Source organism: Lissotriton helveticus, chromosome 1_1 (assembly GCF_964261635.1).
Source record: "Lissotriton helveticus chromosome 1_1, aLisHel1.1, whole genome shotgun sequence".
In the NCBI taxonomy this organism is placed as follows: domain Eukaryota; kingdom Metazoa; phylum Chordata; class Amphibia; order Caudata; family Salamandridae; genus Lissotriton; species Lissotriton helveticus.
Window position 1 is genome coordinate 1,433,206,629 of NC_136057.1, and position 23,455 is coordinate 1,433,230,083.

At 45.9% G+C, this 23,455-nt stretch overlaps 1 protein-coding gene across 2 annotated transcripts in view; it reads left to right on the plus strand.

Moving 5' to 3' along the window:
• Positions 1–23,455, plus strand: part of LOC144826880 (A.superbus venom factor 1-like) — a 1,649,148-nt gene that overhangs the window by 1,260,411 nt on the left and 365,282 nt on the right. For both annotated transcript variants that reach the window (XM_078685340.1, XM_078685347.1), the window contains 2 exons: positions 360–419; positions 9,259–9,349. In XM_078685340.1, coding sequence (XP_078541466.1) covers positions 360–419; positions 9,259–9,349 — 151 coding nt within the window. The remainder of the gene's footprint in view (positions 1–359; positions 420–9,258; positions 9,350–23,455) is intronic.

Sequence of the window (23,455 nt, forward strand, 5' to 3'; positions counted from 1 at the left end):
AAATGTCAAGTAAAACTTATGTATCCACAAGAGCTATTTTATTCAAGATAATAACTGTAACTTCTTCTCTTTGGGCATCTTGTTAGGCACCAAATACCTTTGTGGTCTGCTGTTAATACTTAGTATCAACTAACTTGGCATGATTTATAAAAAAAAATAGCAACTATGTCTCAGTCAATTGACAGTAGAATCCTTGCAATAACTTGCATTTGCTACTTAACAGCTCACTGCAATAAACAAGGAATTCCTAAATACTGTTCCGTAGTTACCAAGGCTGTGTTATAGGATACATAAACAGTGATTTTGATCCTATTGACACTGAAGAGATGGAAAAAAGTAACAATTAATTTTTTTTACAGACAAAATTGAACCAGGATTTCACAGTTGAGGTGAAGGGTACGGGACAAGGAACTTTAACAGTAGGTGAACATAATTCTGTTATGATTCTGACATGATACTCCTTCCTCTACAGTGGTAATAAATAACAAATTGTTCACTGTGTATCTCCATGTATGGTGTATTCTGTGCTGTATTTTCATATTTGTTAGTTATAAACATGGCAATTCAAGCAGATTCAGAACACATTCTCTTAGCACTGACCCATAGAGTGAAGCACTGAATAACTCAATGATGATTCAGGTCCAGAAGGCCCAAAGATATGTATCTAAAACAATAAAAACATGGGGTTTGACCTTTCCATTGAAGTTTTAAAAGTCTGAATCTGCGTTTATTAGTCCACTTACTCCAAAACACAAAGTTTATTAGGCGGTCTAAATAAGTGACCCAGTAACACATATTATTTATACCTGTACTAATGAACGCTCATACACACATTTATTACTGCACTGCAAAGGTAAAATTTAATTTTATTACCACAGAATAGCAACATTCACAGGAGAAAACACTGTTTACTTCCTCAAAGGTTGCAGGTTAATTACTTTGCAAATGACAACTAGTCTGCTAAAATTCAAAAGATCTCTACGTACAACTTTCATCCCCTGTATGCCCTGTATGTTAGCGTTTATAATAATACCATTGTTTTCGCGAACTCGTATGATTGCTTTCGAATTCACTCAAGATGACTTCCTCGTCAACCCCAAGAGATAAACGGTGAGACAGGCCCTGCAACCCAAAACTAAGCCTGCTGATTGATAGGACACAGATGGGGTTACACTTAGCCTGAAGACAAACGTGCAACCAGGGAAAACCCTGATCGATCCCACAGATAGGCAGCTAAACCTCAAACAGGTCCAAGGATATTATCCCTAATAAATCACGTCTAGCCAAAGCCGTCTATTCCCAAAATACCTCAAAGTCAGATGCCACATGTAGTTAGGAACACTCACCCAATCAGAACACTGCACGCACACAACACGTAGCAATCATGCATTCCCCATGCCGGACATCTGGGCACATACACGCTGGCCCACACTGGCTCTCCACATGATAGAGAGCCACCTGTGACCCATTATCGGATTTATGTATTTATGAAGGATGGCTAGGCCTGTATCCACATGTTGTACAAGAATGCATAAGCGATTTATTGTACTTCAAGAACTGTATAAATAAGCGGTCAAAACTTCTGTACATTGAGACTGTCTTCAAATGCTACTCTGTAGATTCTCTCCCAGCCGCTGCATTTAATGAAACCAACTTGTATCTGTTTTGAGAAACCACTTCTGTCTTTTCATTTTTTCAATGTAAATCCATATCCGGGCAGGACACATACGCATATCATTGCTGTTGAATTTACTCAAGATGACCTCCTCATCAACCGCGAGTAAGAGATAGGCGGTCAGATAGGCCCTGTGACCCAAATAATTGTGACAGAATCCACTGATGTCACCCATTGTGAAGAAACAGGTTGTGATAGTATCCATGTCTATTCACCTGTCTTTAGTTGTTAAGAAGTAAATCAATAGCGGGTGCATGGCCTGCTATGGCAAGATGGCGGACACGAGCTGAGCAAGCTCTCAAATCCGATCAGCGATCCAGACGGAGCCAGTCATCCTGCTATTATCGAGCCAGCACATCCGGTCTGGGCTCTGGGTACAGGGCGGCACCTCTGGAGCCTGCAGGACCATGGAAAGTGACGCACTGTGGCTCTGGAGCTAAACCGGCTCATGGTACAGTAGTGGCTGATTGTTGTCCGGTGTGATATGGAAGGGTCCGCCGCTGTGGATTCGGAGATCGAGCAGCGGCCCTCTCCTGTCTCGGCTGGAGTCCTTCCTTCCCTCCCCGCTCAGCTGGTTTGGAGTTCGGCGTGGGAGTCAGGCCACATTGAGCCGTAGTTGCGTCCTGCGGAGTCTGTTATTTGCGCCACAGAGGGGCGGCTACCTCTTAAGGCCTGCAGTTGGGGCAGACCTGCACCACGAACCTGCGCGGTCAAAGGGCTGCTCCCTGTTTGCAGCGGTCACAGCAGAGGGAACCCATTGACGGGATGTAGGCAGTGAGTGCGGCCCTGGTGGACTAGTTTTCTTGATAGATACTGAAGCATGGGGGCCCGAGACGGATTGGGCCATGGCCTGCTGGTGCACCAGAGAGACCCTGATGCCATCTTGAGCCTGTGGGAACCCTGGAGGGCAGCGCTTGGGAGCTGCTTGTGTCCCCCCATTTGAGTATCATGGTATGGGGATGTGGGAGTTGGATCTCTCCCTTCAGGGCAGTGGGAGCCTGCTCCCGTGAAAGCCTGCAGACCAATCACTGGAATAGCAGATCTGGCCTCCTTGTCTTCCTTCCCCTCCTCTTGGTGAGGCAGGGAGAGAATGCGGTGAGCCCGAGAAGGGCGCATTAGATGTGGCATTGCCTGCTTTATGGAGGCCTCTGCTTGTTGTTTACTGTCTCTACAGGTCGGCTCTTGGCTACCATGGGGTGCAGAAAGACTTTAGACCCCTCTAGACCCCTCTCCCCTGCTGCGCTGCTACTGCCACCTGTGATGGTGCCTTGAATCCCTCCTGCCTGGGGCAAATTGCGATCAAAGGAGTGGGGCATCCGGATCTTCATTGCTGTGTTGCCTAGAAGTGCATCACGCTGAGTGGCCTGGAAATGGATTGACTGTTCTGCTGCCCCCTGTCAGAGGACTGTCTGGTTTGCTTCCTCTGGGACAGCCCCTGTAAAGCATGGAGCGTGAGGGGGATTTAGGCCGCATTCCCTGGGCCACCGTGTGGTGGACCCCCAGGTGAGTGGGGAGTGGGAAGATGGATCTGCCAGACCATCCACAGGTGACAAGTTTGATCAAATTCTGGCGGCCATTGCAGAGACGCGACAAGACTTGTGTGGTCACATAGACGCATTGGCAATGGATGTGAATCTCCTACGGGATGACCAGAAGAAGCTAGCAGGCCAAGTGGCGCAGGGGGAGAGCCCCCTCAGGAAACTACAACCTAATGTGAAGGCCATGGAGGGCCAAATCTGTACATTGTTGAGCAGAGTGCCAGAGATGGAGGAGAGGGCCAAGGACTCTAAGGGCTGCTCCCGCCTGGCAAATCTTCAAGTTGTGAGTCTTCCGGAGGGAACTGAGGGCTCGGACCCAGTCTCATTTTTTGAACAGTGGCTGGCACAGGTGGTTGCTCCGATGTCTCACTGTCCCCACAGTATCAGATTGAGCGAGTGCAAAGGGTCTCGGGGAGATGACCGCCACTTGGATCCCTCCCTAGGCTGGTGGTGCTTTGCTTATTGAACTTTAAAGACAAAGAAACAATCCTGAGGGTGGTCAGGGGTGCAGGCCTGCTGCACTATGAAAATGCCCACATCTACCTCTTTCCGAACTACACCCTGCTGGTGCAACGTAAAAGAGCATTCTTTTTGGGCATTAAAAAACTAAACTTTTGAGGGAGGTCAGCCTCAAGTGTTCACTGCTATACCCAGAGAAGCTCAAAGTGATAGCCAATCAAACAAGTTACTTCTTTACGGAGCCAACGGATGCCTAGGATTGGGTAGAACAAAGACAATATGAATCCCCTCCCATGCCCAGCCAGCGAACTGGGACTGAGAGGATACAGCACACTGGCAGAGAGCGTGATAGGGGGAAGGTGAAATCCCGCACTGAGGGGGCTCCCTCCCTAGAGCAGATGAGAGACCAACAGCAGCGCACACTGTCGGATGTGCCGTTCTTAACGATAGAGCGTCACTCCTCCCTGCTTAATTCATTCACCGATGACTCACACTCAGGCACTGGCTTGCCTGACTCACCCAACAACACCACCTCCCTTATTCTGCCAATTGTCACCCCACAAACTGCAGACTCAATGATCTGACATCCTACTATTGCTCAAATGGCAATATTATTTATATTGCCTGTCTTGTTTCTTTTGCTGGCTCTTAACTATGGTTGCAATTATTGGCTAATATTACTCCTATCCTTACTGTAACACATTCGGGTTAAGATGGATCAGACCATACTGAGTGTGAAGATGACTCATGGGTTGCCTGCCTTTCTGTAACTGTCTTCCTTCTTCTAGGGGTTTGGTCTCCTAGTGTGATGAGGGTTAAAGCCCCGCCCTTAGCGGCTAGTTGGCCCCCCTTCTTTTCCTTTTCTTCTCTCGTACCTCAGGAGATCCTACTCATCTCTCTTAGATAGAGGGTGCTTGAGTGGGGCACTGGTGGGAGAATCTCTTGGAATGGGTCTGTTCATTTATTATTAGGGTGACTGCGTATTGGTGCTTACCCTGGGAACGGAGTTAGGAACTTCATTTTTGTGGTTATATAATGCAAGAGACAGGCAACACATGGTTACTGGGCTCTCTCCCAGAACTGCTTATTATCCACGGGATGAAGAACCTTAGTGTCATCAACTAAAATGTACGGGAGATGGGGACAGCGAGAAAGCAGCATCTCGTAAAGCAATACCTGCGTCGGTGGGAAACACATTTTGCGATGTTACAGGAGACACATGTGATTGTGGGGAGGTTGTCCGCTCAGAAAAGAAACGGGGAGGACAGTGTTATAGCACTACATACTTAGGGTTTGCCAGAGGGGCGCTAACCAGATTCGTTCAGGGGGTCCCTTTTCAATCTTTAGCAGTGGAACTTGATCCTGAGCGGCGCTATATTTTTGCGGACGGTCGGCTGGATGGCTATTCAATACTCCTAGGCAGTGTTTACGCCAGAAACATGGCTCAAAACTTCTTCCTGGCTCGTCACACTGCCCTCCTCATGAGATGGGAGCATATTCCCTGGCTAATTGAGGGAGACCTCAATAGCATGCTGGACCCTGTCGTGACGGCCACTTTGGGGCTGTCACAGTGGATGACCCATTGGTCCCTTCTAGATTCTTGGCATGTGCTTTGTCCCACTACAAGAGATTATTCCTATTATTCCCTACTTTGTGACTTACACTTCAGATTGGATCGGACTCTTTGCTCCCCAACAATGCATGCACCTGTACTGACGGGTGAATATTTATGCCTCACCTTCTCTGATCCCAATCCCCTTCTCCTACATTGGGGCGCTCCATGCTCGTCTATACCCAAATGGCTCCTGCAGCTGGCAATGCTCGAAGATAGCAGCTTCAGGCATCGACTGCGCGAAATGCTGACAAAATATTTCTTGGAGAACTGGGGCACAGCAATGTCTAGGCAGATGGAGTGGGAGGCATAGAAAGTAATACTAAGGGGGCACGGTATTGGCACTGGGGGTACGGGCAGATCTACATAAAGAACTGGCAGTGTTAGAGACTCTGAATGCACTTGAGGCACGAGCTTGTGACTCCCCGGCAGAGCACAGTGCCGTAACTGCTGCCAGGGACCACCACGCCCAGCTGGTGGCGCAGCTACAATGCCGCGACTTTAGGTCTTATCAGGCCAGGATGCAGGGGAAGGGAGATAAATCTGACCGGCTCGTGGCCTGGCTCCTGCGCAGTGCGAACCCAGAGACATCCATCACAGCCATACCGCTGTCCCCAATCAATATGGTCCACACCCAGTCAGAGATACATACTGCATTCGCAACATACTACATAGCACTCTATGGCCTGCTCCCCATTGTCTGCATGGTGCACATACAGGCTTTCCTTGAGGACTTAGAGTTGCCCACTATTAATTGTGCGGCCCGAGAGGAGAAGCAGCTGCCCCTAGCAGAGCAGGAACTTCGGGCTGCAATACGAGGTCTAGCCACCAGCAAGACCCCATGGCTGTACGGTCTACCAGCCTAATTCTACAAAGTATATGAAGGCTTGCTAGTCCCCAAAATAATGGAGATTTATCAGGCAGCCTTAGAGGGGGGACAGTTACTGCCAACACTTTGCGAGTTTCTTATTATATCCCTGCTGTAGCCTGACAAATACCCACTCGACATGACATCTTTTGCCCATTGTCAAAGATACTTAGCAAAGTGATTGCGGGTCGTATGATAGAACACATGCTGACGCTGGTACAAATCGACGAGACCGGCTTCATACCTCGTCGATTGACCACCCTAAACCTACAAAGACTGCATAGAGTACTAGAACGAGCTCCCATCCATTGGCCCTTTGCCTACTTGGTTATAAGTCTAGAACGCACATTTGATACCATCGACTGGGAATACATGTTTGCAGTACTCATGAGACTGAAGATCCTGGAGAGCCTGCTGCAACTCATCTGCCTCTTCTATGCACCTATGCTACCACAAGGGTTAAAACAGGACATCTTATTTTGGCCCCCTTTAAAACCAGTTGAAGCATGCACCAGGGATGTCCGCTATCACCGATCCTATTTGCGTTGGTACTAGAACCACTGGCCCTGCACCTGAGACGATTGGGGGAGGGATGGGGCATATATATAGGAACTGAACTGCATGCATTTACCCTATATGCAGATGACGTCCTCCTTTACATTTGATACGTCCGTCAAGGACTTGGAAGCATTAAATGTTTGAGCACTTTCTGAATGCTCCAGGGCTGAGAGTGAATTTGGCTAAGACTTGTCTTTTTCCACTGAACCCGACTGCCCGCTGCAACTCCTTATGGCAGGACCCTATAAGGTACGTTGGGAACCAACCATGTTCTGATATCTGGGCATTCCCATCTGCCATGATGCCCATGACCTGTTAGATGGCAACCTCACGAGGGCAATTACCTCCCTGAGGCTGCAGATCTCTTTCTGGAGCACGCTACCACTCACGGTGCAGGGGCGAATCTCCCTCTCCAAGATGATGATACCCCCCAGGCTCCTTTATTATTTCCAGAATTTGCTGGTTGTGGTATCGCGCTCCATGCTCCTGAATCGGATGGTGGGCTCCTTTATCTGGAATTAAGGGCCTAGACGAGTGGCACTGAGGAAGCTTCAGTTGACTGTTGCGCTGGGGGGGCTGGGGGCTCCCTACTTTGAGCATTATTATCACTCAGCGGAGCTTCAATGGCCATCGCGAAGGCTGGCAGGTCGACACTTGGCTGACTTGGGCCTCTCTTCATGGGAGTAATCCACCCAAACGGTACATGAGCTGCTGCTGCTGAATGTTAAACTCCGCCCATGATCCAGCATCTTATTGACTATTGCGAATGTCAGCTACATTAGGAGTCGCCGATTGATGCCGGCACAGGTCCCTTACACTCTAGAATTCAGAATGCGATCCATACGACTCTTTAGGGACATGATCGGCGGGTTTGGGGTGAACACATTGGGTACCTTGAGGCTACTCTTGTGCCCTTTGAGCACATGCGCCGGCATTATAACATTCCCCTGGGCCATTTTGTAGCACACTGCGCATCACTAGCTGCTTTGCAGTGACTTTGGCGCATTATGGGCGAAGAGTCTGAGACACACCCACTGCTATAAGCAGCCCGTGTGATGGGCTCCGGCTAGTGACTCATTACGTGGTTCGCATGCGCAGTGGCCATTAACTCCCAAGACTTGATGTGGTCCACGAAACTGCATTCGGAGCAAGATGCTGCTCGTAAGATCACTCCTAAAGACTTGGATAGGGTGCTCATTTATTCCCGTAAGCTTTCCTGTAAAGCCAAATTGCAGTATATTCAACACAACATCTTACACAGGGCCTATCTCACCTCTGAGTGACTTCACCAAATTCATGGCAGTGCTGTGGTGGAATGGGAGAGCTTGATGCCCGCTCTGTACCATAAATGTACCTCCCGTTCAGGATCTATGGATACTAGTTCTGGAACTGCTCATGCCCTGCTTGTTTCTTCGGTTAATCATCTCTCTTGTTGCAATTAACCTGAGGAATGCATATATGTTCACTATGGTTGTCATTGTAACCCTAAGTAAGACATCACTACATCGGGAGATTAGATATGTATCATGTGAACCGATTTGTGACACTGTATTTACTGTGCTATTGCCTGTTTTTACATGCAAATGCTTAATACAAGTATATATATATTTTTTTAAGAAATAAATCAATAGGTTGATTGGACCAGCACCAGGAGCTTTGGTTCTGCTACAACTGTCTGCTTAGGCGAAAGTGTCACAATTTATTTATTTAATTTGAGTTTATAACCACATTACTACAGAGAGGTGTCAAACACCTTAGCAGGGCTTTGGACACATGTCCCAAACAGTACAAGTACATTACTACAGAGATGAATTATATACCTCGGCAGGTGGGTGCGTGGACACAATGTTCCAGTGGGTACAACTTTATTACTACATTAAGGGTTACTACAATAAAGCAGGAGGTTGGACCCAATATCTAAAAGTTCCAGATGGTATAACTGTATTACTACTGAGAGGGTTCATAACCTTTGCAGGGGCTGGACATAATATCCCATAGATTACACCTAGATGACTACTAAGAAGGGTTGTACACCTCAGCATGGATTTGAACACAGTATTCCAGAGGGTACACCTATGCTACTTTAGTAAGGGGTCCTAGAAGAAGTCAAGAGGTTGGACACAAGGTGAGGGGCTCCTAATACATTCCTACAGCTGTGATTCCTGCGACACATCAGGAGATTGCAGGATATTCGAAGGAGTCCCAGAGCATTAGTGCGATATGCGTTCCACAAGCGTTCAAAACGCACTGCATGAGACCGCAGTAATGAGACATCTAGTCGTGGTAGTTTAGTACAGTGATGGTGCCTTCAGGGCAGCAGGGAGTTTGACACAATAACCCATGAGGCTCTAGCACAAGGCCTTCACCACTGCAGTGCTTGAATACAATGAATAGTGGTATTCCAGTACAATACATTAACCACTCCATCTGCACTACAAACAGATAGGAAACAATGATGTTTATCACAGGTTCATACTTTTAGGGTTTTCTTCTCTGTAGTTTGATAAATGCAGCACCAACATCCTCCCTCTCCCTCTTATTGATACAGGTGGTAACTGTGTACAATGCCATGCTAGCAGACAAGGACCTCCCCTGTAAGAACTTTGACTTGTACGTGACAGTCAAGATGGACAATGAGGGTAAGTCTGTATCTGCTCTTCTATTTCTTCAGTTTGGCTGGTTGTCTAAACACCCAGAGATCTTTCACAGAAGCAGGAACTTCGTTGACAGTATTACTAACAAGCATTTGCAATACAATTGGTCTCACCTTTGGGGCTTTACATGTATTTAGCTATGCAGCACATTAGCCTGGGTGCTGAAAAATCTACTGTTCTTTAACATTTAGGGAAAGTAAGCACCAAACTGCCGAACACGCTACGTATGGGAACACATGGAGCAAAATACTGCCTATCAACGGGAAATTGTATTGTCCAAAGCCCTGTTTTTAATATGGAATCATCCCTTTCGGTGGTCATATCACTGAAAATACGAGATTTGAAAAACATAGTATTGTCTATGGGTGCTCGTTGAATACAAGCTTCTATGGCCTGAAATCTAGAGAATGCTAATGTGATTCTGGTATTTTACGGACCTCTGCTGTTCGTTTTCTGTCAAAAAAGTTAAATAGAGGCAATTGTCAGAAAAATAAAAAAATAAAAATCCCTAAGTAGAAAGCAAATCTGGTATTTTACTGACCTCTACTGGTCGTTTTCTATCAAGACATTTAATTAGAGGCAGTTGAACAAGCAGAAAACAATTCTGGTATTTCACTGACCTCTACTGGTCGTTTTCTACCAAGACAGTTAAATAGAGGCAGTTGAACAGAAACAAAAGTCCCTAACAAAGGCGGAAGCAGACAAGTCTTAGGACTGATCTCCAGATCCCACAAACTACATACACCAGATCTTCCAGACAGCGCAAGTGCTGACTAGACTCAACCTAAAAAGGATTCATTGCAGGGAATCTTCATCCATGCTACTCTTTAATTTTGTTAAGAGCTTCATAGAATGGTGATATAAGAAAACAGTTCCATAGGTTTTTAAAGTTTGGGGTTGTGAATATTCCGTCTGTTCCCTACCCCTGTCTGATTTTATTTTACTGAAGTGGAGGAATATAAACACTAAATGCGCCCTTACTGTTGTAGAATTGAAAATAAAAGAATTTGTTGAGCAGTAATAATAGCTTGGATCGATCCCTAGTTTGGAAGCAAGCAGTGAGAAAATGTTTCATATTTGGTAATGTGTTCAAAGCAGAAGATTTTTAAAATTATTTTCTGACCCGTTGCTGTTGGAGCATTATCTATAGTCGAACTTTGGGCTATGATCTAGCATGAAATGATTATAGCAGTATATCAGTGCACTATCCAAATTATTGGCAAAACTGATCATAATTTTGTTAAGAGGGATCACGGTTTCCTGGTTGTCAGGTGGGGCAAGCAAGTGAGCCCTGTAAGCTGCCAGCTCCCCTTCACGATTTTTGCAAATAGAGGCAAAATTAAAATTTCCCTTTTTATGCTCCTACTCTCTTTAGAAGGCGGAACCAGAATATCGTAGTCAGAATATCATGTGAAATTAATATTGTGTCCTAAGTGTCATTTACAAAAATATTGCTTCCTTGGAGATAATACCAGAATTTCTACAGTCAATGGGTTGAAAGTTCAATGTACCATATACAGATATAAAAACCCTTTACAAGTGGGTCATTATTAGACCAATGTTAAAAAAAACTTCTTCCTACTTGTGGTTCCCTAAAATCACCTCAATATAACCATATCTCTAGTTGAGACCCTCTGTCTGGTATAGCAGAAACCATCTGAAATATATATCCCAAATATTAGCACCCCTGGAATTGGATTATGGGTAGATCTTGGAGTTTGGGATTGTTAACTTGTACCAGTGTTCATACTGGGGCTCCCAAGAAACTAATGGAAGGTGATACTGAAGGCCGAACAACTTACTACCAGGATGGCGGTGGAAGTGAGGCATTGGGAACATGAGCGACCACCATAGAAAGTGATAGGATGGATAACAAATTACCAAAGCCACTCTTATTCTGCATTGGTGTACTGGCGCCAAACACCTAAACATCTTGATTAAACCAGGGTCAGACTGGACAGAATATCAGCCTGGTCACACAAAAAAAACTGGCCCCCATTAGATAGTTACAAAATAGACCATGTTTTCAAATTTACGGCAGTTTTGAAATTGTAAAGACACACTGTCCAAGAGTTTTGCAAGGTATCTGGAACTGCATGGAGTTTAGCTTTATGTGCACATTGTTTTTACGTCAGAGAAATCAACAGTAAATCCCGGCCCAGCAGACCACAAAACAAGACCCCAAATAGCCAATAATCCAACTAGTCCGCACACTGTCCTTTCAGACCAGCCTGTCGAACACTGCCTGATTGCCAAATAGGCCAGTCTGAATCTGGATCAACCACTCAGACGGTGATTACAAGTTGCACAGTGCAGAGGTCCATGAATTACTTAGGCTTGAATCACTACTTTGGGCCTGAAATAGGGATTAGCATACTAGCCCTGGATTCCTTGTTCAGGGTCTTTTGCTCACAAATGTCCCTCCTGCTTCCAAGACTTTTGTGTGGAAACACGGGGGCATTGGGTGTGAGGTTGGGGTGGTATGTGCCACAAGACACAGCTCCACCCAACACGTATTAGACCCTTTAAACAACAACTGCCTGTGAGGGATCTGCCACCCGGACACTGCAGAGTGAGTGCTTTCAAAGCCAAACTAAGACTCAAGGAGACCAGTGTCTGGCAACTATCAAACCAGTCATAAATGCTTCCTTTATACCCAAGACTTCAGAAACCTGTTCCAGCTAGCAAGCTTATGAGGCACTTAGCAAGAGCAGGCATGGATTCCACCAGAAATATGTCATCTGGTCAGGCGAGGTGAAGAGGCAGCATGATAAGTGAAACAGTGAATAGAACTTAAGATAAAAAATGTTATCATTCTAAGTTTTTCTACTCCAAAAGCAGAGACTAAAAGAGCATCTACTCAAAATACAGACTGCTAAAATCTCAACCATACTGATATAACTCTCTTCAAAAGCTTTGGCATGTACTTAAGCACGTCGTCAAATGCTTTTCAACTGATATTCTACAAGGGTTGTAGGAAGAGTATTAGTTGAACCCATTCCTATATTAGGTGGAGCTGAGTATGTATTGATTTGGGAATTTTAAACAGGTTGAACTTTTTATAGTGAAATCAATATTTAAGGAAGTTTGATTATTTGGCCTTTATTTTTTTTAACAAATATTTTTGCACTCCATATTTTTCAATTTAATTTTTTGTTTTATACAAAACACTTTAGCCACTTGGACTTTGGTGTATCAGCAAAATAGTAGGGCTAGAAAGAAAGAAGGAATTTGGGAACCTTGTAAATTTCATATCCTTCCTTTTGTGAGCTGTAATAGAGGTTTTTAAAAGTACCTCTGGCTATGCATTTCATAAGAAAACAAGCTTTGCCAAAGGCAGTTGATCTTGGTCTTAATTTGCTAACTAACGCCTGCATCAATAGCACATTAGAGCCAGATACTACAGAGGGAGCCATCAGAATGGACACACAGTTAAAAAAGAAATCACTTATGCAGTACAGTTAGAGGAATGGATTGAAGTGGAGTCAGAAGGATACACTGAAACTGTTAATTTCATTAGGTGATAGTTGAAAGATGTGTTAGGTGAAATTGTTCAACCAAGACATTATTGTCAAAGGGCCAGATGTACGACCCTTTTAAATTGCGCCTCGCTATTTGCGCTCAAATGTGAGTTGCAAATTGCAAGGCACATTTTACAATGTACTACAGTGTCAGAGACACAAATTGCGAATCCTGATGGGGTAGCAAAATGTGAGACTCATGAATATTAATGAGCCACTCGCAATTTGCGACCCCATTGGTTAGCCCTCCCAGGGATGGTGGTCTGCTGGGCTCAGCAGACCACCATGTCTAGTACTGCTTTTCAATAAAGTAGTTTTTTTCCCACATGCAGCCCGTTTTCCTTAAAAGAAAACGGGAGGCATTTAAAAAAAAGAGTAAATGTTTTCATTTCATTTTTTAAGAGCAGGCAATGGTCCCTAGGACCACTGCTTGCCCTTAAAAAATATTTTCCCCTGCATTTGCAAAGGGGAAGTGGTCACCTGGGTACTCCTTTCATTTTTGTGAGTGCATTACCACCCTTTGGAATAGGGTGGTAATTTGTAAGTATTTTGTGACCGCAATTGTGGTCGCAAAACATCATACATGGCTTTGGGTTCGCAATTTGGAAAGGAACGCACGCCCCTTCCTAATAGCGACTCGCAATTCCTAAATAGTTAGTTGCAAATAAATTGTGGCTCGCTATTTAGTTATTCTACATGGCCTGTGACATTTTGCATACGCAAACGGATCGCAAACCCGCTTGTGCATGCAAAATAGGGTCGTACATCTGGACCAAAATCGCTAGGCAATGGCTAAAAAAGCCTTGTAGAAAGCCAGTGGCGGAGGGGTGGGTCAAAGCCCACTTTAATTATATTGTTAGCAATAGGTATTAAAGTAGCTGTGCTATCAACTCCAGACTTAAAAATGAAAGTAAGTTTAGTTCATGGTCCATCCGCTGGACGCCTCAGAGTCCTGATTCTTTCTTGCTCAATTCTGCCATAATGGAGGTAAAATTGGAGAGTAACACCTTTTTTGTTGGAGGCTGGTTTTGGTACTATGTAATTTTTACACAACGTCTTCGACTCAACTTATTGGTTCTCACTCTGCTCAGCATTCAAACAGCAGTCTGGACCACCTTGATCCAATATTTCCTCTTATCAACATTAAAAGTTTATTTCATGGTGTCTACCAAGGTTTTAGAGGGGGAGAGTGATAACGTTTGTAAAAATTAGTTTGTGCTGTCAGTATTTATCTGATGCGTGTAACAAGAGGGAGAGAGAGGACTAGATAGCTAGTCCGAGTCCCCGAGGGTTTATATGTGATTAAACAAAGAGGACTAGCTTAAGTGACCAAAGTGTTGCAGTACTCTAATTAGTTCTGTCACGGGCACCTTGTTGGTGTATTCATGAAGCTCTCACCCACCAACCTAGTTGGTGGCATGCTTCATCATCGGGCCCACCCAGTGACACCTAGTATGTCCCGGATGTGCTACGACGCCTGATTACAGCGGAGCTGGTATATTGCTGAGAGTGCAGTGAGTGAGGTTGAGTGAGTTGTGATTTAAAGCGGCTTGGTGGTGGTACCAGTACTCGAGGGTAAATTAAATTTTAATAACTAGGCCGCCACCAGCGGTTAAAAGTAAGGCTACAGGACGCGCGAGGGTGGCGAGTTACTGCCCCCAGTTATTAAAATTTAATTTACCCTCGGGTACTGGGACCACCACCAAGCCGCTTTAAATCACAACTCACTCATCCTCACTCACTGCACTCTCAGCAATATACCAGCTCCGCTGTAATCAGGCATCGTAGCACACCCGGGACATACTAGGTGTCACTGGGTGGGCCCGATGATTAAGCATGCCACCAACTAGGTTGGTGGGTGAGGGCTTCATGAATACACCAACAAGGTGCCCGTGACAGAACTAATTAGAGTACTGCAACACTTTGGTCAACTTAAGCTAGTCCTCTTTGTTTAATCACAGTATTTATCTGATGTCATTCAATATTTTATCATGACTATTTGGAACACAACAAAATCAGGGGCAAAGGCATTCAAATGGTGGTAAAACAGATGGCAACTTTTTCACCTGGTGCTATTTTAGGTTTTAAATTTCTTCCTCACTACAAAGAGATTGTATTCCTATTGGTTTCATTTGACTCTGGATATGACCGTGGGATTTCATCTTCACCTGATTTGCGGTAATCCTTTCCTAAATGTGCCAGGAGGATCTGTGTCACTAGGCTAGATGTATCATTAGTGTTGGCTGCTATAACACTGGACCAACTCGGAGAATTCGAACTTATTGACAAATTAGACCATCAGCCAGCTCTGCTTTTAGGCAAGTTATTTTTTATTCTTGAACTCCCTTGCCCCAAATCTATTGCTACCTCTGTGCTACTCATTATGGTTATTGGATTAATTGATATGTTGGCTTCCATGCTCATGGTTACCCGACTTTGTTCTGGTTGTAATTTAGAATGTAAAAAGGCACAAGAAAGCAAATCACAAATATGGGGGAAATATCTAGGGTTTGACTTCCTTGCAAAAAAAAGAGATGATTGGAAACCGGCCAAAGCTTAATTTGAAGCTTATTCCTGGTAAGAAAAAATGATTTAATTTGGCCTCTCCTCATATATTTTACCTACCAGGGGCCAGATGTAGCAAAATCAGAAATACCAACTCTTAATTACCGAATTTTACCGATTCGGTAATTAAGAGTAGGTATTTCTAATGTAGGTACCAATTCATTAAATTTTACCGAATCGGTAAAAATCGGTATTTACCGATTCGGTAAATACCAAATCGGTATTTGCTATTGAATCCTATGGGCCTTGAAGCCCATAGGATTCAATATCAAATACCGATTCGGTATTTACCGAATCGGTAAATACCGAATTTTGCAAGGTTGCAGGGGGTGTCACTTTGACACCCTCTGGCACCCCTGTTTTAGGCTTGTGTGCCATGTGGCACACATACATGCCCTTAGGGCATGTATGTGTGCCACATGGCACAGGTGTACATGCACAGATGTGCATGTACACCTGATTCAGTATTTTACCATGCAATTCTATTGCATGGTAAAATACCGATTTTCAAAGCCCTGTGTCAATGTTAAAATTGGCACCTACATACCAAACATGCATTTTCGGTAATTTTACCGACCGGTATATTTACCGATTCGGTAAAATATACAGAATTGGTAATTTTACCGATTCTGTAATTTAACCGAATCGGTAAAATTACCGATTCGGTAAAATTACCGAAAATGCATGTTTTTTATCCCCCTACATCTCCATGGCCATTTACCAGTCAGTGACGGCCGAATTCGGCCGTTACCGGCCGGTAAATGGCCAAAATCTCCCACCTACATCTGGCCCCAGATTTTTTACTTAGCTTTTGATAATAGTTCTTTGCTTAGCATGATGAGGACAGGAGCTGGTTTTATAATTTTACCTTATGGAATCCTTCCTCTCTTACCCACCTAACTTTCGCTATTTAAGCCTTGGTGAGCTCCTCAAAGCTAAACCTTTGTCAGAAAGTCGCAATAGCACACAGATCTAGATGGCCTCCTTCCCCTGAGCTGTAGCAGAGTGTGCACTTTATCGATGATCATCTACATAATAAGGCTAGCTTTACCATTTTTGAAGAAACAAGGAGGTTTCTTTGGCAAGCACTCTCTGGCTGTTTCCTTATTGTGCCTTTCGCTTATGGCTGGTTGTACAACGTGAGGCGATCTTCTACATATAAAATTCCCTGAAAAATTTGAGATTGATAAGCCATATAGCTTGCCTTCCCATCGTAATCCAAGTCAGTATAGGCCTTGTCAAATGATATTCAAAGTCTTGCATCATCATAATTTCATTTTGATACAAAAGGCAGCCACAGACATTCATTCTTTAAAGGTTGATGGGAATAAAAATGTTATTCATCAAGACTTCGCTAAGGAAATTGTCAACATTTGCAAGGAATTCGCTGATCTTTGACCCAGACTGAGAAATGCTGGTTATAAATATGGTTTATTTGATCCGTCCACTATGTGAATATGGAAAGATGGGTCTTCTAAGTTGTTAGACCTGGCATCTCTGGTGTGGTTTCCTCTGACTTTTTGCCTCTGCCTCCTGTATTTTTTTGATGCTGTGCTGGATTTCGTTTTTGCTGGTTTAGATGCTTTGGTCACTTTTCCACTGCTGATCAGTGTCAAAGTGCAAGTGCTCCCTGGGTAAATTGTTATTATGATTGGTTATCCATGATTGGCCGATTTGTTTCATTAGTAGATCCCTAGTAAAGTGCACTGAGTGTGCCAGGGCAGGTGATTCAAATGCTACTAGTGGGCCTGCATCACTGATTGTGCCACCCACATGAGTAGCCCTAAAATGGTGTCTCAGGCCTGCTACCGCAGTGCCTGTGCGCAGTTGCTAACTGCCATGCTGACTGGCCAGGCCTAACCCTTCCCTTTCTGTGCACATTGGACACCCCTCTGGAAGGCCCAAGGTACCCCTCTGGGCAAGGTGCAGTGTATGTGAAAGGTAGAGCATGTACTAGTGTGGGTGACATGCTTTGATAGTGAAATACTGCCAATTTAGTTTTTCCCTATTGCAAGGCCATCTTGCCCATAGGCTAGAATGGGGAATGCTGGGTATAATGTTTACCTGCATTTCTTCCCATAGGAGCAAGATGGAAAATTGAAGTTTGATATTTCTGAACTCAGAATTTAATGACCCATCTTTTAGGAAAGATGTTTTTTAAATCCTGTGTTTGAAAACAGCACTTTTAGATAGTGTCTGTTTTCTTGTCTAACCTTTCTGTGTGCCTCTGCCTGTTTTTGAATGGACTGTCTGGTTTGTGAGTGGCAGGGGCTGTGGTGACTCAGGGAGGCTGGGTGAGTCAGCACTAGGCTGAATAGCTTCATATGCAACTTGAGTGGTGGGAGAGGATAGCACTTGGGCCTGAATAGGGCTGTGCCTGCCTTCCACAATGCTGGCTCCACCTCTTGCTGGGCGGCTGACGACCCTGTCCCTCTATCTCAAAGGAAAGAAGGAGTCATGTAAACAGAGTGCTCCAGGACTGGCCAGAACTGGCTTGGACTAGGCCAATGCCTCTCTGCCTTCAGAGAGAAAAGAAAATATTAATATAAAAAGGGATACCCAGACCCCTGAACTTCAGATCATCCTGGAATCAAGAGGGAACCTCTGCCAAGGAGAAAATGAGGAAGACTGAAGAGGAAGGACTGCCCTGCAGTGTGTTTGTAGGTTGACCTGCAGTTGCTATTCTGCCAAGGAGAGGGGAATGACTTTGCTGTTGCTGTGTCCCCAGCTTGAATAGATCTCCAAGGGCCAGAGGAGAGCTGGCCTCCTGTTAAGAAGTCCCAGGAACAAAAGGACTTCACCGCCAGTTCCCCCCCTGAACTCTGACCTGCCTAGAGTGCTTGATCCGGTTGTGGGGCCTCTGGAGGTTTTTTCCTGCTGTTTGGGGAGCTGGACAAGAAGAAAAGAAGATCTACAATTTGCACGCATCACTTGCTTGCAGAGCACAACGTCGACAGTGCAAGAAGACTCCCGTCGCCAGGAAGATCGTCGCAGCGCCTATTGCCGCTGCAAGAACCGATGCATCGTTCGCTTACGGAGCGTGTCACCCCGGTGCGGGAAGATTCCTGTCGCTGAGAATATCGTCGCAGAGCCTGTCGTCGCTGTGAGAACCATCGAGAACATGAGTCCAGCGCCAACGCATCGAGGTGCTGCAGCAGAAGAGGATCAACGCTGCACTGCTCATCGCCGCTGCACCGAAGATTATCGCTGCCCCGAAGATCTTCGCATGACGCTTTCTACCAGAGAACCTGCACCCCGGAATCCATTTAAGGTATCGCATCACTCTCCATACAGACTGGATTCATCGCAACACACCCTCTGCGTGCAGCTGGGTTGTCGCATCACCTCCCCAGGGTCTCAGGAGTGACGCATCGCTTGTTTTTCGATGCTGCAGTTGCCGTTAGGAACTTTTGTCGCATCTACAGGTACTTTGGGCTAAAACTGATGCAACTGTGGATTATTTTGACGCAAACCCTAGAACTCATTTAAAATCATATTCTTGAACTATGTATGTTGGATTTTTGTTGTTTTGGTCTTGTGTAGTTTAGATATAGATACTTTATTTTTCTAAACTGGTGTGGAGTCCATTTGTGGTGTTTTCACTGTGTTACTGTGAGTGTTGGTACAAATATTTTACACATTGCCTTTGATAAGCCTGTCGGCTAGTGCCAAGATACCAAGGGGGTGAGCATGGGTTATCCAAAGAGTGTATCCCCCTTACCCTGACTAGAAGCAAGGGTCACTATTTGGACATTGGTACCTACCCCTGCCAACTAGAGACCCCCAGATCTAACATTGGTGGTCAGCGGTGAGGATTTGAACTTGTATTTGTACTGTCCCACAGTAATTGGCGTACATCAATAGTTTAGTGCAGACCACTACGTAAACACATACCGTGTTTTATTTTTGTTTGTTCTATTTTTGAGTAACTCTTGAAAAGCATCATATCTCAGAATGGGAAGGCAACAAGTGAGCAGGCAGAATTGGAATTTTGCATTGAGGATCTGTATTCATACAAAGTTGATCAGCTTAAACAATTCTGCAAAGATTTTGGTTGCCCCATGAAAAGCAGCTCTAGGAAGGATGAGCTGCAGAGAGTCTTGAAGGCCTGGTGGGAGGCCTAAGAGGGTAATGATGCAAGTGGATGGAATGGTTTTCAGCCCCACGATCTGCCCTTGAGCAGACCAGGCTCAAGGCCTGACAGCAACCATTCCAGTTGGGGCTTCACTCCAGAAGAGTTAGATGAGAATCAAAGAGTGAGAGATCACAAATTGGAAGTAATGAGAATCAAGATGAAGCAATTGGAAGTCGAGAAAGAAAGAGAAAGAATGGCAGAGGAGAGCAAGAATGCTCGTGCCTTGGAAGAAAAGAAATTGCTTCTGGTTAATTAACTGAGCATGAGGGAACTGGATATCAAGGCCAAGCAGGCGGAGTCCGGTTCAAATGGTGGCAGCGCACAGCCAGTGCAGGGGGGTAAGGTATATATCCCCAAGGATTTGGTACAGAATTATAATAGGAGTGAGGATATCTATGCCTGGTTCACCTCTTATGAGAATGCTTTGAGAATGAATGGGGTGCCTGAACAGCATTGGGGGGTGGGCCTGGGAAAACATTTTGAGGCTTCTGGGAGGAATGCTCTAGAGCCCTTAGAGTTTGCAGGTGCCACGACCTTTCCCAATATGAAGGAGGCCCTATGCCTCAGGTATGGAGTTACTCCAGAACAGTATAGACAACAGTTTAGGAACTCCAAGAAGAAAGAGTCTGAAACTTGGATGGAGTGTGTGAATCTGTACACATGTGCACTGGAAGGTTGGATGAAGGGCAGCAGAGTAACTGATTATAAGGGGTTGTTACATGTAATTAGTTGGGAGCACTTGAGTAGTCTGTGTGTTCCAGAGCTGCGCCAGCATCTTTTATACAGCAAGCTGGCGGACCCCATTGAGCTTGCTAAGGAGGTAGACAGCTGGACCAGCCCAGGGTCCACGGGGGGGATTGTGGGTACCACAGCCAAAGGTGGACAGGGTCCCAAGCAGAAAAGTGGGGGGGACAGGGGTAACCAAAAGGAGTTCTCTCAAGGGCCCCAAAACAGTTCCCAGGGAAAGGAGTCCCAGCCCCCCAAGCATAAACCTACCTGGCCCCCTAAGGGCAGGCGGGACAACAGGGGTCCCCCTACCTGCTTTCATTGCCATGAAGTGCGTCACATTGCCACATTGCCCCTCAGTGTACCAAGAAATCCCAAGCGCCCACTGGTGCTCAGAAACCGGGTTTAGTGAGTGTAGCTTTGGGAGAGGAATTACTTTCTAGTGAAGGGGAGGGACCAGCAGTAATGACCCTTGTCTCTTTAGGGCACCGAGAGATGGTCCAGGAAACCTACCTGCCTGAGAACACTAAAAATACGGGCAGTGGGTGACCATCAATGGAAGGAGGGTGGAGGGTCTGTGAGGCACAGGAGCCAGAGGGACATCTGTAAGGTGTCAGTGGGTGTCTGAAGAGCAGGTCATTCCCAATGAACTTCATCCAGTAGTTGCAGCCGACAACTAGTGCGCCTTTGCAAAGTGGTTCAGGTTCCCTTTGAGTGAAGGGGGTCTCAGGTCTCTTGAAGGTTGTTGTGAGTCCATCCATGCCTGTAGACTGTCTGCTAGGTAATGACCTGGAGAGTTCCCCATGGAAGGAGGTGGAACACCTGGCACATCTGGAGATGTTGGGTCTACCTGAGTGGGTCTGTGTGAACACTCGGTCCATGGCAGCCAGTAGGGGTGATTCAGTAGACCTGGAGCATGACACAGTGACCCAGGTGCCTGCCAGGAAGAAAAGGGGCAGGGCACATGGATAACCAGCACCAGCCGTTCCCTCGGTCCAGGAGGGAGCAGAACCTGAGGGGGATGCCCTGGAGTCTAGAGGGGAACAGGTGGTCAAACTGGGGGACCTACCTGAGCTGACCCATTGGCAGCAAGAAGGGAGCCCCTCTAGGAAGGAATTCTGCAAGGCACAGATTGAATACCCTTCTCTCATTGGTGTGCTGCAACAGGCTGCCAACCAGGCAATAGTTGGCGAGTCCAAGGATCATCTCATTTACTGGGAAGATGGGTTACTTTATAGTGAGCCTAAGGTCACTGAGCCTGGTGCAGCCCGTGCGCTGGTGGTACCCCAGCGCTTCAGGGCCTTCCTGCTGGGTCTGGCTCATGACCTCCCTCTTGCAGGACATCTGGGGCAGGACAAGACCTTCCAAAGGCTTGTTACCCACTTCTTCTGGCCCCAGATGAAGAAGCATGTTGGTACAATTTGTAGGGGTTGCCAGACTTGTCAGGCAAGTGGCAAGAGTGGAGGGAAGTGCAAGGCACCCGTCCAACCCTTTCCTGCGGTGAGCACCCCTTTCGAGTGGGTGGCCATCGACATTATGGGGCCACTGGACCCCAAGACAGCCTTAGGCAACAGGTTCATCTTGGTCTTGGTGGACCATGCCACCTGGTACCCGGAAGCTGTCCCTCTCCAGACAATCACAGCCCCGTGGCGGGCCGTGAATTGATGGGGATCTTTTCCCGTGTGGGGTTCCCCGAAGAGGTGGTCTCCGACCGGGGTACCAACTTCATCTCTAGGTACATGAAGTCTTTGTGGGAGGAGTGTGTGGTGACTTATAAGTTCACCACTCCTTACCATCCTGTGGAAAAGTAAATTTTGCCATGTTCTGTGTCCCTACGTGTTCCCCATCTTATGCTATATGTGCATGATCGATATGCATATGTATTCCCTTATGATCGATTAAAGACGCAAATACAGTTGTGTCCCACTCTAGTATGCCAGTTTCCAGTTCTCGTGAAAGCTACGAGTATTAGGCCTATGTAAACCTATGTTGCCACGTTTCACAGTGTGCACGTTAATTCAGAATAAAGTCCCCGTTTCTAGGCCTCAAAAGGGCCCGGACACCAGATTCAGCTCCTGTCTCCTGAACCCTCTCCGAGGAGCGATACAGCCCCCACCTGCATCCCTGACCCTTCACTTACTTCCTGACTCACAGTGCCCGGCTCGGCCTGGCTCTGCCTCCCAGTCTGCCAAGAGTATGTTATGATTCTAGTTATCAGTCCAGCCCTCCTTCTCTGCATTCTTAAGCTACTGAATCGCATCAATAGTTTCAGTCATAGTCTAGCCTTTATGTCTCCATGTAAGAGAAATACTGTATTAATGGTCATCGAATATTCCTCGACCCGCACTACATGTAGAATAATACATGCACCAGTCTTAGAGTCTGTTAGCCTTTGCCCTGATAACTTTTGGATTCTATCAACATGTTCTCTAAACATCAGATACTAGATAGTGTTTAGGTACATGTCGCTCTGACACTCCAGACTATAGTCTCCTCTTCTAGCGCAGAAGTCATAGCCCCCAGTTCCTCCTGGTAACACGTCATTGCCAGTTTGCGCGCACCACTAGGTTAGAGGTCCCGGCTCCTCAGGTAGCCCCCTCCATGTTTCCGCCCCATTTATGACATATTCTGTTACGTTTACATCACATGTCTATGTACACGCCTCTTGTTACACCTACTTTCTGCCTTATCTTTCGCGACTGCTATGAACCCCGCCCACTGCTACGCCTACTGTATTGACTGTAATGCAATTGTTTTAGTATATATACGTTATGCACTGTTATTAAAGTTAGCTGTTGTCCCGATCCTGCCCCCGGCAGCTGCCATCCCATTCCCGTACAGGCTGTCCTGTTCCTGTCCTTTATGCCTGATTAAAGCCTGTAAAACTCCAGCTACCTCGAATCTTGACTCTTATTTATTGAGCTATCTGTTTATATTGTATCCAGTCAAAAATAGACCCGGTAATTAATTATTTATTTACCACATAATGGCGCCCGAACAGGGACTTGCCCTTTCCCCACGCGCCGGAGAAGCCACGCAAGCCCCCTGACCCTCTGCAGCCGTGACGGAACCATACCGGCCACGTGCAGATATTTCTGCTTCAAGTATCCCTCAGGCCCACGGAGGAGACGGAGGTTGCGGTCC